At 33.7% G+C, this 17035-nt stretch overlaps 1 protein-coding gene across 3 annotated transcripts in view; it reads right to left on the reverse strand.

Moving 5' to 3' along the window:
• LOC144843119 (vascular endothelial growth factor A-like) overlaps positions 1 to 17035 on the reverse strand; it is a 126648-nt gene that overhangs the window by 20996 nt on the left and 88617 nt on the right. The window contains exon 1 of one of the 3 annotated variants that reach the window (XR_013612226.1): positions 13493 to 13866. The exons of 1 other annotated variant lie outside the window; for it this stretch is intronic. Coding sequence is in view for 1 of the 2 variants with exons in the window: in XM_078699840.1 (XP_078555966.1) it covers positions 13493 to 13642 (150 nt within the window). In the remaining variant the exon portion in view is untranslated. Of the gene's footprint in view, positions 1 to 13492; positions 13868 to 17035 lie in introns of those variants that run through there. One more of the 3 variants, XM_078699840.1, reaches the window with a different exon arrangement.

Below are 17035 nucleotides of genomic sequence, written 5' to 3' on the forward strand. Positions count from 1 at the left end.
AAAAAAAGTGTGATGTGCCCAAATATGGTAGTGATATGCTTAAATAAGGTAGTGCTATGACATCATCATGTCCATATATGGGCACATCACATGTTTTGTCACATATATACAAACAAATTATAATGCAACGTATTCAATTTGTCAATTCATATTCCAATAATATATTTCATATTTCATACCGTATTATAATAGTACTAATCTGTCTTTAAAACGGTAATTTCCAAAACCTATCAAATGTTAACCTACTAATATCAAGTACCCTGGTTTTAAATCCCCAGGGTCTTCGAGGATTATTAAGATCATTATCTATATAAACCCAAGATACTCGATCAAGCGTATAGCTTAAAGTTTTCTTTCTAAATACTCAGTGATATCAATCAAGATAATATAATATATTTATATCTGTGTAGTTACAATGTCATTCAATATTCCGTAATTTGAACGGTGTTATATTCATAGATTCTTCCTTGTGTTAACAAGACAATCCATCAATTAAATACTATAGTTAGGCCATTTTAATATTTTCCAATGAACCATGGTTGAACCTCGCTCGGGTTTTGACGTGTGTGACTAAAGCTCTGTCTACACTATCAAACTTTATAATATGATAACAAAATGTGATGTGCTCATATATGGACACGATGACGTCATACCACTACCATTTTTTAGGCACATCACACTTTTTTTGTCAAACTAGTTTGATAGTGTAGAGAGAGCTTAAGTAGATGTTACACACAGAAATTTCATTAATAAGCTATTTGCTATGTAATATACACAATAACACAATTGCATAAGATCCTTTAATATTGAAAAATTGAGGCCTACATAAAAGAAATAAATGTCCTTGGCCAAGTGCCTAGTAGTGGAGAATGTTTACTAAGTCTACTCCTTTACTACACATTATTAGATACAACATCATATTGTGTTTGTTTGACCCGAGTGAGCATCACACTGCGGCGACAGTGATTCAATTCAATAGGGCCTAATTGATAATCTTGGCAATACGCCTAAATAAATATCATAACACTACCATTTTCGAAATATTAAATCATAACCATATTTGTATGTATAAGGCCCAAATAATAGCTATATAATTTCAATTACGTTTTTCGATTATTATTATTATTAGTAGTATTACATAATTCTACAAAATAAATGATGAGTTATGATTACATTAAACGGACGCACGAATATTCCTATAGTATACCCATGGACCTATACATTAGGTTTATAGGTCCATGGTATCTTTATAAACAAAATATTCTATATGATATCCAATATGGATTCAAAACGAAATGTGGGTGGGTAAACATACATACGATATAATTCATATTAAAGAAATGTTAATATAAATGCACATCAATATAACGAAACACCAATTAAATATAAACAGAACAAAAAGCAATAACGGATAAAACAAAAGTGCATATTAAGGTTAAAAATACAATAATACAATAATAATCTCCCACACACAAAATATTACAATATAAATAACCGCCAACACAGCATATGCTGAAATCATATATTTACATTATTGCTCTAAGCCTATTCCAAAAAAACAAACAAAACAATGAAAGCACTCAGAAACTGAGTGAAGTACTTGACAAACTAGAAGAGCACCCCGAGAGTGCATACCTACGCGCGCCTACTGTAACATTCCCTACATAAGATTACCCCAGAAAATATAGATATTGCGCCTACTGTAACATTCCCTACATAAGATTTCCCCAGAAAATATAGATATTTGTTATTTTTGTATCTTAATGCTGTGTGTGATTAGGCTAATTTCACTACAAGCATGGGTATGCGAGTTTGGTGTAATGGTTATGTGTCCGGCCTTACACAGTTGAGATCCCTGGTTCAATTCCTGCTGAGGATATTTTCTCAGCTAACACGTTATCTAATATTAATAATAGAAATTACAAGATATTGTCTTCTCATATTTCAACTTTCTGCGCAGACACGGCACTAACCATTATGGAGACGAGCACAACGCAATTGGTTCCAATATTACCAACTATGCTCTCACCAGAATGGTCAACATATCAATAATAAGAAACCGCAGAAATAATATTTCCGAAGATATCAATAACAATGAAATCCGAAAATAAACTTTGCAACTCAGGGCTAAAATCCCCAAGAGATCGTCTGGCCGGAAGCTAATCCATGCAATCCCCCAAAAGTGTCTTAAAACTACCTCAAACATCTGGTATTTAGCGAAACCTTTGATCGCAAAACAAATTCAAATTTTACTCCAATAGAAATATGAACGAACATGATTTAGTAGTGAAATATAGTATTACAACTGTCAAGTTTATTTATTCTGGGTATCATGTCTTTAAAAATCAAAATCGTGTAGGCCTATACGTATTTACATGTGTACTGTCGCAAATTATTTGTTATAAAGTTGTTTCGAAACAGCACAGTGAAAATGACACACATTGATACACAAGTACACAGCTATTTTAAAGCACGCCCTCCTATATTAACGCGGTAACTATAACTAACTACTAAGTACTAAATACCGCTCATCAAAAAACATGCCTGTAGTACCTAGGCGGATAAGCCTAAGTTAAAACAAGAAACATATCGTATAGTAAAGAACATTTTAACAGGGAAAGTTAAAGGGAATAAAACGAGAGGAAATCAGAGAACTGACAATGAACTAAATGCTGAAAACATTTTCAGAGTTGCTAGCTATAGGTCGGATGGAAAGCCATAGTACGGTGGCTCATAGCTGGGTTCGGTTCGACTTAATGTTGGTACACATGGCGTTTCATACGTATACATACTTAGCTGGAATAATACAGAAACAAACGAAATGCCGACTGGATTACTAAAAACATTAAAAATATTAATAGAGAATGACTCGAGATTTTTGGGGCAAGTCTAGGGAAGCAAGTAGTTTTACGTCAGAGAACGAAGTAAAGTTTATTACTAAAAAGAATCAACGAAATAGATAAAAATCGCAACAATTGTGTTTTCTAATATTATCTAAAACTCAACAAACGATTAGTTTACTCTTTCAATTATTTAAACATACAAATCTTGGGGGTAAACTAAGGTGACTGTAAAACTTGAACAATGAAATAATTTTGGAAGATTTTACCCAAAACTACAAAAGTAAATGATGCATGAACAACAATAATATGTAACCAATAAAAGCCACTGTCGTAAAATCCACCAATCTTTATATTTCTATGCGGTATTTGTGTCTATATTGTGAAAATCCTGGACGTATTGATATATACAGAATGAGATGGTATTCATGCTGGGTATTTAACCTTCAATCATGGAGCTTCAATATTGGTAAAATAACCGCTCTCATCCGTGGAGATTATATTTAATGCGGCTAGATATGCTTCGATAACTCAGTATATTTTTAAGAGGATTACACATTTTATTTTTTATGTTCATTGTTATTTTATATCTGTTTTTCTAAAACATTCTTTGTATGGTTTGTTAGTTAGCAGGTATCGTGAACTGCCACAACCCTTTCGCGACATTCTTGCTCCGATAGAATCGGATAGCCCTACTTTTATTGCAATCATTCATGTTGTCATTTATTTTTACCTGTCTGCTATGGAACGCCGTTCACGAAAAAAAGTCAATGCTATGAATTTTATGACGCGTTTGAATACATTGATGATACGGATTTGTGTTGCGATTTGAATCAACAAACTTCGTATCATCGATACGTTCCATTCACATATCGCATCATAACATTCATATCAATGAATTATTGCGTGAACAGCGTTCCATAGTCTGTCTGCCTTGCAAATACACGTTTTCTACTATATACTGCATATTGTTACAAAACTATTTATTGAAATAAATATATGTCACTAAAAAGAGAAACATTAATAATCATTAATCATTAATACAATCCTTCGTATGGTTATTAAGGGTACACCTTCGGGATCTTCAGAGGGGAGGGATATATGAGAATATAAATAGTTCGTTCTTCGTTCGTTTCACGTGTTCTCTAAAAAGGGATGACGTCCCAAAGAAGGGGATTCTATTATTAAAGGCCTATATGGAGTAGTGACAGTGCATGAGTCGAAGCCAAGGGTAGTTAATCCAGCAGGGCAGGAGAGGGGATGTAGGGGGTGTTATAGCTTAACTTCAGAATGTCTTATAGCTAACTAAAGCGTTGTTGTTGATAAGCAAAACGTTCAACGGTAGCACAGGCTTAAGTTGGGTTTTCCGGTACTAAGTATTACAGGATTTAATACGTTGTGTTGATAATTTCCGAAAGTTTATTCCACTTCAGAACGTCAGTTTAACTAGCACAAACCAGACAAACAAACATTGTCAGTTAAAACCAGTTTCAAATGCACAATTAACTTTAATAATAACTGTTACCTAATTAATTATTAGGCCTATTTCTTTCTCACGTGACAATGACAGGATTGGCACTTGTCGAGTTGTTACTGATTATAGATAAGCATAAGTGTGTAAGTGATAACAATTAATATCTATAGAGACACAATCATCTGAAGCATCATCATTATGAACAGTGCCATGTACGAACATCAGGCACATTATACACAATTACTTCAAATTTGACAGTAGTTTAGCTGCTAATATTCTTGATTTTGGAAAAAACACAGTGTATATTGTCACACGTGGGCTTAATCGCTTATGCTCTTTCATATTCCTTCATGGCTTATGATAAATAACGCCAATAAGAAAAATAGAGGCAATCTTGTTTTGTGGGACACTATGTATACATGACAAAGTGCTATTTAACTATTAATGTAACAATAATGGTATAAATAGTCGCTATCTCCATTTTAAACGTACACTTACGCTTGTATCATCCAATGCGTTGCTTTTACGTTAAACGCGTTGCGAATACTTCCAATGCGTTACCTATGTCAAACGCCTTGCATAACGTGCAACGTATAGTCAAATGCGTACATCAGTTGCGTTGCGTTTAAATCAAATACGTTGCGTTCAGTGGGAACCAGGCTTTGTGAAAAGTGAGAGCAGTGAAAAAACATTATTTTTATAAGAGATACAGTTTGTATGCTTTTCATTAAGCAGCAAATCAATTTGTCCCGATAATATATTTATTATATTCCAGAAAGAATGTCACTAAAAACCTTTCATAATTATTTTGATGATATGAAAGTTAGATTACAGTGACTAAAAGATTATCAAACTAATTGCAACTTTATGAGGAAATCCTAGATTCACAATGGCGTCAACTCAATTATAACCTCAAGATAATTCCTCGCTCAGTCATTGCTGATCTACGCTACTCTTTATAGATAACCTAAAGGAAGCCGGTCACCTACTAAAGAAACGACTGCAGTGAATTTAGAAACCAAGGGTTGCCCTGAATAAATGATTCATCCCATTTGGGAATTCCGCGCAGAAAAACGTATTGTAGAAAGGACAAATAGACACGTACGCCGGTATATAAATATAGCTATTAGTTAACTGTGCTTTTTATAGAACGAGAAAAACGAAGATTCTGATGTTTATGACATTAGTAATAAGCGTTATACATGTCATTAATGTACAGTACGTACAAAATTTAATGCTAAACTGACATGTCTATTTCAGGCATAGGTTTATATATCCAGAATATGTATCCTAAAAACGAATCATAATACTCAAATTAACTGTAAAGTAAAGTTTATTTTTCGCTTATTTCTTTCTCGATATGTCTTGAGATAAAACCTGTGAAATTCTACACACGACACTAGGCCTACATTCCGCGGACCTATTCTTCCGAACACTAATTTAATTTTGATAGAAAATGTTTTGTAATTTATCGCCCTTGAACCAGCATTATTTGTCCAAATTGATACTGAATATAGTACGCGCTGATTGGACGATATTGTTTACGCAACGTAAACGGTTGCTCGATTTCCATTGGTTGAAAGTTTAATTACAGGACTTCACACAGTGCAGTATAAGTACGAAGTTACCACGATATCTAATAGACTGGTGGTAATGCGTATTAGTAGGCCTATGTTTCCTACAACCATACACTTGGTCTATGTATCATACTGTTATGTACAGTAGGCTATAATAGTTGTCACTTGGGCATATGATATTACGAAGAAGACGATTAGGCTTTGATGTACGTTTTGCTATAACGATAACTGTTATATTATATGTCAGATATTAACGAGTTAACAATACTTTCTAAAGATATGTTTACGCTATATGATTTAGACTGTCTGGGATTTAGTGTGTGGGTGCATTTGAGATAATTATGGGTATTCATAATATCCGGTATAAATCATGACGATACTCGACAGGGTATACTATGGTATAACTAATCCCTCGAAGGTTTTGAAAGACGGTTCAACAAAAAACCATCATTTTAACAACAAGTCCTAATACTAAAGCAGTGTAGCCTATAGGCATCATACACTAATATTGATAATACTGGCTGGCTACATTAGTATATATTGTAGACATATCATAGTATACAAGTTCTTCTTTTATACAATTTCTAAAGCTCTGTCTACACTATCAAACTTTATGTTATGTAACTTTATGACAAAAAGGTGTGATGTGCCCAAATACGGTAGTGATATGCCCAAATATGATAGTGATATGACATCATCATGTCCATATATGGGCACATCACTTTTTATTGTCACACTAACGTTTGATAGTGTAGACAGAGCTTAAGACAAAGTATCAAAAGTATGGCCTAAGCTTAGCGTATGAATAGGAGGATTTCGCTTGAATATGGTGGTTATTGTGTTTTTTGAGGAGCTACCTTTTGCTATCTTTACCAAACGGCTATATTTCTAGGTCAAGGCTTGGATTTTTAGTCAGCTTTATAGGCCTACTACATACGGCATATGCTTCATAATATACTACACACAAATAGGTCAGATAATGCTGTAATACCGGTATCATTATTACAATACATACCAGGAAATTTAACGTAGAAAAAAGATAAAGTAAAGCTCTTTCTACACTATCAAACTTTATGTGACAACAAAAATGTGATGTGCCCATAAATGGACATGATGATGTCATATCACTACCATATTTAAGCATATCACTACCATATTTAAGCATATCACTACCATATTTGGGCACATCACACAAACTAGTTTGATAGCGTATACAATACAAAGCTTAACAGAACGTTGGTTGTAAAAAAAAATCTCTTGAATTGAATAAATTGACTATGATATGACATATGGTAATAAATTTAACAGGTTGAACTGTATAACATTTGAGCATCCAATACCTAAATAGTAGTAATTATAAAAGCAATCATTATACTGAAAATTGTGAAGTCGAGGCTCTATAAAACAAACTATAGGCCTATCTCAGATATTATACACAATCGTATCCCCTCGAGCTATACCACAAAACAATTGTAGCCTAAAAGAAAAACAAGCGTTCGTGATGGCTATAACAAAGAGCAATTCGGCTAATTAGCATTGAACTCTGTCGTGACCCAATCCACAGTTATTTTCAACGAAAACATTACAATTGTGGACAGGCAAAAAATATACATTCGACCTTCAATACCCCCACCACAAAAAGGAAATTATTCAGAAACCGACTTGAATACGAACTGGCATCTTTAAGCCTGGAACAAAACCTTAACAACAACGAGATAAATTAAGTGAACATTACCACGTTTGGGCTTAGGACAACACCGCATTAACAGCTATGAACACTCAGACATACTTAATACATGTTGTTAAATCTCTCTAACATGTTTGCTAACTAATCCTATGCATTGGCTATTAGGAGCAAAATAATGACAATGTACTGTTATATACGAGGCAAAGTTATTATCACGATGCCGCGTTGTAATAAATATCGTTAGCACTTGGCATGTGTAAAGAGTGCTAACTGCTCCGTCTAGCTGGTTAATTTATGGATCATATGTTACATATATCGTATACTATATGTCATTTGCTTTATTACTGCAACTATATACCCTTTAATGTATCTAGAATAAACCGTTACTAAGGATCGGGTCCAGTTACTGCAGTTACTGCATTACACACAACTCCAATTACTCGACAGCGATCTCTCATACTTTTTTTTAGGCCTGTACAATTATTCATCCATTAGACGCGTTGTGTTTCCGCCGCGAGGAAAGCATCTTGAACGGGTTCAGTTACTGCAGTACACACAACTTTAATATACTCGACAACGATCTCTGATACGTTGGTTATACAACTTTTGTTTTGTAGGCCTGTAGAATTATATAGGCCTAATTCATCCATTTTTAGACGCGTTGTGTTGTGTTTCCGCCGCGAGGAAAGCATCTTTAACAGCGTTGACCGAGATCTGGCATTACGAACGGTCAAAATAAGACTTTATAGACAAACGACAGTTGGAAAAAATCAAGCACGTGAAATGCCTTGTAATGTAATATTTGACAGTTCGCTATACAAGAAACTGTCACTTCTCGATAACATGAACACGATAAGTCATAGATACACTCATCAATTTTAATGCCTTCAGCAACGATGCGTGAACTATGCAAAAAATACGTGAAAAAGAATCATTGTATTAGATTCTACATTCTGAATAATATATAGAAGAGTATGCATGTTAACGAAGAAAAATCAAATACTGTAATTGCAAAATCTAATAATGCTGGATTGAATAATGTATGTATGTCTCACTATATATACAACTATCTGGAAATAAGGTCAAACATTATGCTATAAGGCCTATAACATAGTTTGAAATTCCGTGTCAATCGGACTGAATAAGAACCGAATCCAAAGTTCCACTTATTACTGGCGCACACAGTATAAATTGCATTTGAGTCATATCGTTTATATTATGGACGGGTAGACTATATGCCATCTGTCGTGGTACATTGGTATACACTCCCACCCACACCCTACACATTCCTCCCTCTCCATTGAAACACCATAGCACACACCGATATGTAGGCTAGACGGTGACGGTACCGGAGGTGTGACATTATCCACCTCATATCTGTGTACCCTAGACAATGTCTGGGTGATGATACAATTATAATACATAATTATAATAATTACTGCTTCGTTCTATAACACGGAATGCAGACGCGAGAATGGATCTAGCTAACACATTATAAACAGGCAATATATCACATTAAAGGGGCGTTTGCACATCGTGCACTTACATAACCTAATCATTAGTATTATTCAAAATAAGGAACGTATAATTCTCATATGAACAGCATTATGACTTGTGCTAAATAGCCAACATATTATTATATTAAAGGGGCGTTATTAAGGATGTTTTTAAACCAAGGAAATTTAAGCTCTTTTTAAACCAAGAACCACAAGGTTTAAAGGTACATTTATATAGTTTTAGATACAACTTTGCATTCTCCAGGGGATCAATTCTGTTATTCATGTAAGGCCTATACAGTAAAACATCAAACGATTTTAAGGCAAGACGTCGATAAAGGGTAAAGCAGGTTACATTATATTTTATGCAAAAGTATAACACATTCAAATCTCACCAAGTTTCCAAGATTTATCTCGCCTCTAAACATTACTTTAACAATTTATGACTTTGAATTATTGCTAAGGAAACAATAATTGTAACTAACACATCGTTAGCAGGCTATATAACGCATTACAAGGAGTAGGGATGATTGGTTATGATAGCACATTATGAGGCTACAACATTTCATCAACATAAAATGCTAGGCTGACCGTGAAAGACACTAGACTAGATAACAAATGTTTTAATACAACATAACATTAGATACATTACTTTAATTATCATAATGCAACATAACAGTGTTATTTTTTCTAATGTATTCATTAAACATTTCAAAAATCTATTCAACTGTACGAGCGCCCCCTATTCTCCTTATTTTTTAAAATTTCCAAATAAATTCGAGGTATTACTGACGATTATAATTTGTTTTTAACCACAGCGATAACAAGTCAAATACACGTACAGTAGTTGAAATTAGTCAGTTTCGAGGTCATAAATATAATTATACAGAAAACTAACAATGAAAATATAGAATATTACACGTGTATTTGAACTAAAATAATATTATATCAACTGTACGGTATGGAATACATTATAGAAAGATACAAGTTGTCTTCGTTTCGAATTCATAACTAATAATTTCTGTTTCATATTCCTTGAACCCTGGGAAATTAGAAAGGTGATGATGAATGGATAAATATGTTAGGTTATCACTTACATTATGGGAAATAAAAACGCATTACACGTGTTTCGTGTTTGTGCTCGATCGTCATATTAACAACCTATATTAAATATGTCTAGAGATTATTAATGACGTCTTGATGTCAATATATAAAGGCGCTATTTCATTCTATAAGTGATGTGATTATAAAATATTCGAAAGTAAACGTGGCTTTAATAATATATCGTAGTATATTTTATATACAGCCTAATTATTATTGTAAACTCATATGCTAGGCCTGTGTTACTAAAACTAAATTTGAAAACTATTATTTACAGGCAAATATTTTCGTTCAATTTAAATTTGAAAAAAAAAAATTGTTTTTCTTTACAATTTGTGAGAAAGTATGAACCGCGTAAACATCCGTATTTTGATAGTGTTACATAAACTACGTTCTGTATCGTATGGCGAGGTTTTTAGTAAAACTAAATAAATGGAGAATTAATGTAATCCATCGATATAAAGAGGAGTAACACGATGTTAATCAATGCATAACCCTTGATTTAAAGTTCATAAAAAACATCAAAATGACCATTCAATACGCTCCTTGACCTGTAGTCTGTTGGACCTAGGCCTACTTTTAGTACCGGTAATATACCGTAACAAAGTCGCGACATGGGTGCTGTAGGTTGTAATCGTGGATCAAGATCGCACAGTATTCCCATGATCTAAATCGATTAAACAGTCGTACTCACGTTAATTTAGGCCTAAAACTAAGGTCAACACACTATCCGAATGATTAACGGTCCTAGTCATATGTTCATATTATTATTTAGGGCTTCCATTATTCTGAGTGCCGTATCTCTACATACGAAAGTGATTGCCCAGTATCATAGGACAATTTGGAGATACAGTATCACATGTGCATCACATGTGGTGTCTGTATCATGTAAGGTTAAGGGGGTTACGGTCTATTACTATGAGATGTGAAACATATGATGCTATATTACGGAATTTTCCTATAATACTGGAGAGATCTAGTAGACACAGTACTGAAAATGGTTAGTCAATAAAATCGATCATATGATTATGAACTATAAGAATAAAATTGGATATGTAATATACATTTTTTTCCGAAGAAACAATATTGCAACCCAATTGTCATTCTCTCCGAGCACCCTACATTCCATGTTCATTGTCATTATCACATATTACATGTTCTCTAAGTAAACAATGCTTCTGTATCAATATAACAAGATCTATCTATCAATTGCAGCAATTAGATGCTTTGTTTTGTCCACATTCAACCAAGGTCGTGTTGTTTGTATAAAGTCAATGCCGATTGTTGTATAACAATTCAGTTTTGTATATCTCTAGGTTTACTTGATGTTAAGGCCGTCGAAAATAAAGTATTTAGAAAGGTCAAGTTAAAAGTCCTTCTTTTTTCCTTCTTCAGTTCTTTCCTTCTTTTCCCTTTAAATGAGATATAGGCCTATATGAGCCGATTCTCGTACGGTGTCCTGTCTAGAGACATCAAACAGTGGGGCTGTTTATTGTCTGTAGTGTGAGTGAGTGCCTCTGTACTGAACCGTCAGTCAGGCAAGCTAAAAGTATTTAACGCATGAAACGCCATGTGTGCCAAATTGTTTATCGAATCGTCGTCTATAACCTATTGGACTACGTAATCATATCTTGATTTCGTCGTACTGTATTTCGTTTGTTCTATTTTACACAAGTATCACGAGAAAAATGTTATTTTACAGTAATTGAATCGTTGCCTGTTAAACACTTGCATATAACCAGCATAAATAGCATACTATGTAAAACAATATATAATATATATATAATCTCTAAGCCCACGCGTGTTCAATTTACATCAGTAGCCTACCTATATACACACTTCCTGAGTGGGTGTTACCGAGACTAGTTTAGGCCTTGGACACCACTAATTTAGGCTAGACTGATGATTGGGAAAACACCATGTAGGAGGGGTAAGCTGTCTGAAAATAGCCTAGAACAATACGTATATCGTCTCGTTGTTTTGTTACATCATCAGAAACACTTTCTTATTTCTTTTGTGAGGAATGACGTCACAACAGTACACATACAGGATATTTTACGTAAGACAGAACAATTTATTTTAGGTGAAAGATATTATATCTCCGTTAAATAAACTGTTATCAGAATGGATATCATGCACACGATGACATCATTTTATAAGTATCGCAGCAGAACAGCAGCAGACGATCAGAATTCCACGCGCCAAATGCCACAGAGTGAAATTAATTCATGTAATGAACAGCTCCTCCACTTCTTTGCACATGTCTCTGATTAATCATAAAACGCTAACGTTTTTACAAGTGAACTTACAGTCTGCCCTAGCTCACGCTATACAATGCGCAATTAAACCATTTATATGACATCTTTATAGGTAGGCTGAATAATCCTGCCTTTTGTTGAAGGGGAAATGTATTTTTATTCGTTGTATCTCTCTCTTATTCTATACTATACTAGCATTTGTAATTACGTACAAGCGATGAAACTACGAACACATTTTCAATCTGTTTTATCCTATATTTGCAAACATTATGAATGTATTTTTAAATTTCTAAAACAATGGTTAAATTCATAACAATATTTCTAATATTATCATGTTCTTTTCCTCCTCTTTTTTTTTTTTTTGCGGTAGCGCAGAAATAACACGTCGTAAGGGATACCCATCCCTTAAATAGGCCTACAGTGCGATACGTTATCTTTAGTTTCAAACACGTTTGGCGGTTCGCCAGCCTTTTCCATTTCACTACATTTAACAAAAAGAAATGGGTAGAAACAACGAAGGCTTGGGTCCTGTCTTTTGTCGAACAATGCGCTTAATTCCACGAACAATACCACAAGTCTCAATAATTAATAACGGCTAAATTTAATTAAACCTATATAGGCTTACAGTTTCACTATGCTTTACTTAATGGGCCTATTTGTATAGATAGGTACTGTACATTATAATCCAATTATTTGTTGACAATATAAATATTATAGATCATCAGAAGTTAATTAAACCTATAGGCCTATAGGCTTACAGTTTCACTATGCTTTCTTTACTTAATGGGCCTATTTGTATAGATAGGTACTGTATCATTATAATCCAATTATTTGTTGACAAAATAAACATTATAGATCATCAGAAGTTTCTATTAATAGTATCAAATGTAACAATTGTTATTGTATCGTATTCAAAGCAAGTAGAAAGTTAAGCCTAAATTATTGTACGACAAATTTAGGCCAAGGACTATGTATTTTGTTATACATAAAACACGCACGCGATATAAAGGCCTACTCCTACTACACACTTTACACTACAAAAACGAATTCAGTACTTACTCTAAAAGGACCGGTCGGTCGTATTGCATCTGACAATTGTATTGACATCAATAAAACAACAATGAAAATAAAATATGAATTTGTCCGCCAAACACAACAAATATTATTCCTGGGTAGTATTTTCCAGTTGTGTATCTGTCGCAATTCCATAATGATTATTGGTATACCGAGTCAGACAAGAATCCCATGCAGAAATAATAGAAATCCGTTTGTTTTTTTCCAAGACACAAAATGCAGATTTGACAACATAGAGAACGGATATTAACTTATATCTGTAAAATATCTCATAATGGCAAAATGCACATCCAAAAAAAAAAGATATATCGCAGCACAGTTTCGGATCCTATGTATTATTATGTGTAAATATATCGTCACCGAGAGTACATACAAAACGATCCTCTGTGTCTGACCACTTGCAACTGAATGCGGTAAAGTAAATTTCGCTGATTATTCAGTGAACGTTCCGCTTGACTGGGTTACATCAGATATAAGCAGCAACAGAACTACCAGTCGTAAAGCAGTTTAAAGCCAGCGGTGAAGCAATCATTCTCGATACTTTTTAATAGTAATACAGTAAATCCATAATCATGACATAACAATTATTTGAATTTTACTTATTCGTTAGATAGTAAAGGAAGTTTTTATTTTGAGTGAGTAGCCGACTACAGTTTGCCATGTCCACACCACCAATTTAATTAAGTAGTCTACGGGCGCAACCTCAAAATATTTTGTTCACAAGAGCAGAATAATTAGAGAAAACGGCATTAAAAGCAATCATCTTATACTTTAAACTCGATTAAACAATTTATAATCCAGAAATATAATAAGACAATTCCGACGGTTGCACTGTAGTGTTAACACTTATTATAGCAAGGACCGACAGACAGACAAACAGACAGACGTTATCTGAAATTGTGGAACAGGAGCGGAATTCAATCGTAAATGTTTATATCGGAATAGAAATCGAAAAGGATTGGATTTGTATGATTAAATGCAGTTAAAAATAAATGTTACACGTGGTCAACTTTATCGATCATTAAGTCTACCATGACAAAAATTGTCTGTAAGTATTTTAGGAGGCATTATTTTAATACATTCTTCATTTCTTCAAGGTCTTATAAAAACTTTTACGAGACGGTGTAATCATATCATTTGCTCTATTTGCACTTTATAAACAGATCATGGTCGTTTTTGTAAACGGACATATAGAAAGAAAGAAGGTGTAATCATATCATTTGTTCTATTTGCAGTTTATAAACAGATCATGGTCGTTTTTGTAAACGGACATATAGAAAGAAAGAAGGTGTAATCATATCATTTGTTCTATTTGCACTTTATAAACAGATCATGGTCGTTTTTGTAAACGGACATATAGAAAGAAAGAAGGTGTAATCATATCATTTGTTCTATTTGCACTTCATAAACAGATCATGGCCGTTATTGTAAACGGACATATAGAAAAGAAAGTAGTTGGGAACGAACGTTAAAATGGAAGGTATACCTCCGGTTTGCCTCAGTTTACTGAATATTCAATAGATTACTTGAAATCCCATCTTTACTTTGACCTTGGTACATCAAAGGAAGACCTTGTTTTTCCTTCAGACTTGTCAAATGGGATCTTATTCTAAACCTATATTATGCACTACCAAGATAGGAGTACCAGGAAACAATATTGGAACAAGAAACTTATTGTTTCGCTATCATTGAAACATACTTGTATCATTCGTATACAAGATATTACCGATATTTTAACAAGATTTGAACAAGTACCCACTATCGAGGGATGATACATTATGATACTTGACCACAAAAATAAAAAGATCTGACCATTAGACGGACAGTTAACCACCTGTAGCCAGATCAAAAAGCTGCTAAAAACTATTTAATTCCTTTAAAAACAAATAAAACGGATTTCCAAGCAGGGGGTGCAGAAAAACATTACCTCGAAAGTGGAAACACTTATTTGGCCATTAAATTAACAATAACATGCTCCGTTGGCTTCTGCTATTACTAGAGTATATTGTGGCATATTGTTCAAGTGTGGAGAAATTAACCTTAGTGCCACAATGATAAATTATATACATCCATTTATTAAATGAATTAAGGAAATAAAATTGAACTATTTTAGGGTTATTTTACCATAGGTTGTTCATGGACTTAGAAATAGTGATTCAATCAGTGGCAACACAATGTATAACAGATATGGTATATTGAAGTGTACTGGACAAGGGTTACTGTACACCGTGAAGAAATAAGTTGATTTATTTCTCCATGATTACACTGACCGTAAGATTAGACCACTGAAGTTTGACCATGTAAACTGTTTCCGGTTACACTTTGGGCGATTTCAGAATAAATTGGGCATTATGTAAAACATTTAGATCAAATTCAGCTTTTATAAAGAACGTAAAGAAGTTTGCTCCAACTTTCAAACATTATATCTTTAGTTATTTTTTGAAAAATGAAATTTGTGAAATTACTTTACAGTTACTAAAGACAAAGTTGAACAAAAATTGTTGTTAATTCTTTATAAACGATAATTTTCGGCGTTTTCCCCAAGTTGCTTTGTCACAAAACTTCGATTTCAACACGGAGTTATGATCAATGAACATTCGCACAGGATTGTATTTAGGAACGTTTAGTATGTATAAGCCTACCTGTTACATTGTATACCGTACTATTGCTATTTGAAAAAGAAAACCTGGTGTTTAACCATTTTAAATAAGTAATATATTTTGTCCCACCAACGTCGAACTTTAGCCTACATCAAGATAATGTTGAATGTGGCCCACATCGACTAGTAGTATGTCTACCAACCCTGAAAAACTGAAAAGGAAAACTCAATGCCACAAATTTAACTAAAACATCTTAGTTAAATCTTGCACATGTTTCGTGTTGAGTTCAACGCTTACACCAAGGAGGCGATTTACTTTACCAGTATTACGAAATACAAGCCATGCGAATCCACCCAGAACAATCCTGTTAGGGTTACAACCTTTACTTTTTGCTGTAATTCCACATGAAAAGTAGAATACCGCATTACAAATTACACCTACAAAGTTAGCCGACAGATACCCACACCTTTAGCGCAAATTAACAATTTAAAAATTAGTAATTTCCCCTGTGAATGTAACATTCTTTTAAGCAGTTGAGGTGCATTAATAACACATAAAATATAACACGACATAATTTGCCAATTCACCCGATTCTCAGTTAAAAGTACGAAGAATCGGGTGAATTGAAATTAAGATTTGTTCCAGTAAAGTGCCATGATACAATGTCACATTTTCGTCACAAGTTACACTGTATTATACGAATTATATTTCGATTAAAGGTAAGGTAAAACCAATGTCACATGTGATACTGTATTTATACATCTGTGATGGATATATGACACCTGGGAGAATCGACTGGCCAATTACAGAATGGGTGAGACTGGATAAGACTAGGGCCCGTTCGAACTTTTTACACACATTTTTGGACTATTTATTATGTACATATATTTAAAATTACAAATTCGGATGATGTCGTGGATAAGGCATG

This window comes from Antedon bifida, chromosome 5 (assembly GCF_963402885.1).
Source record: "Antedon bifida chromosome 5, ecAntBifi1.1, whole genome shotgun sequence".
Taxonomy (NCBI): Eukaryota; Metazoa; Echinodermata; class Crinoidea; order Comatulida; family Antedonidae; genus Antedon; species Antedon bifida.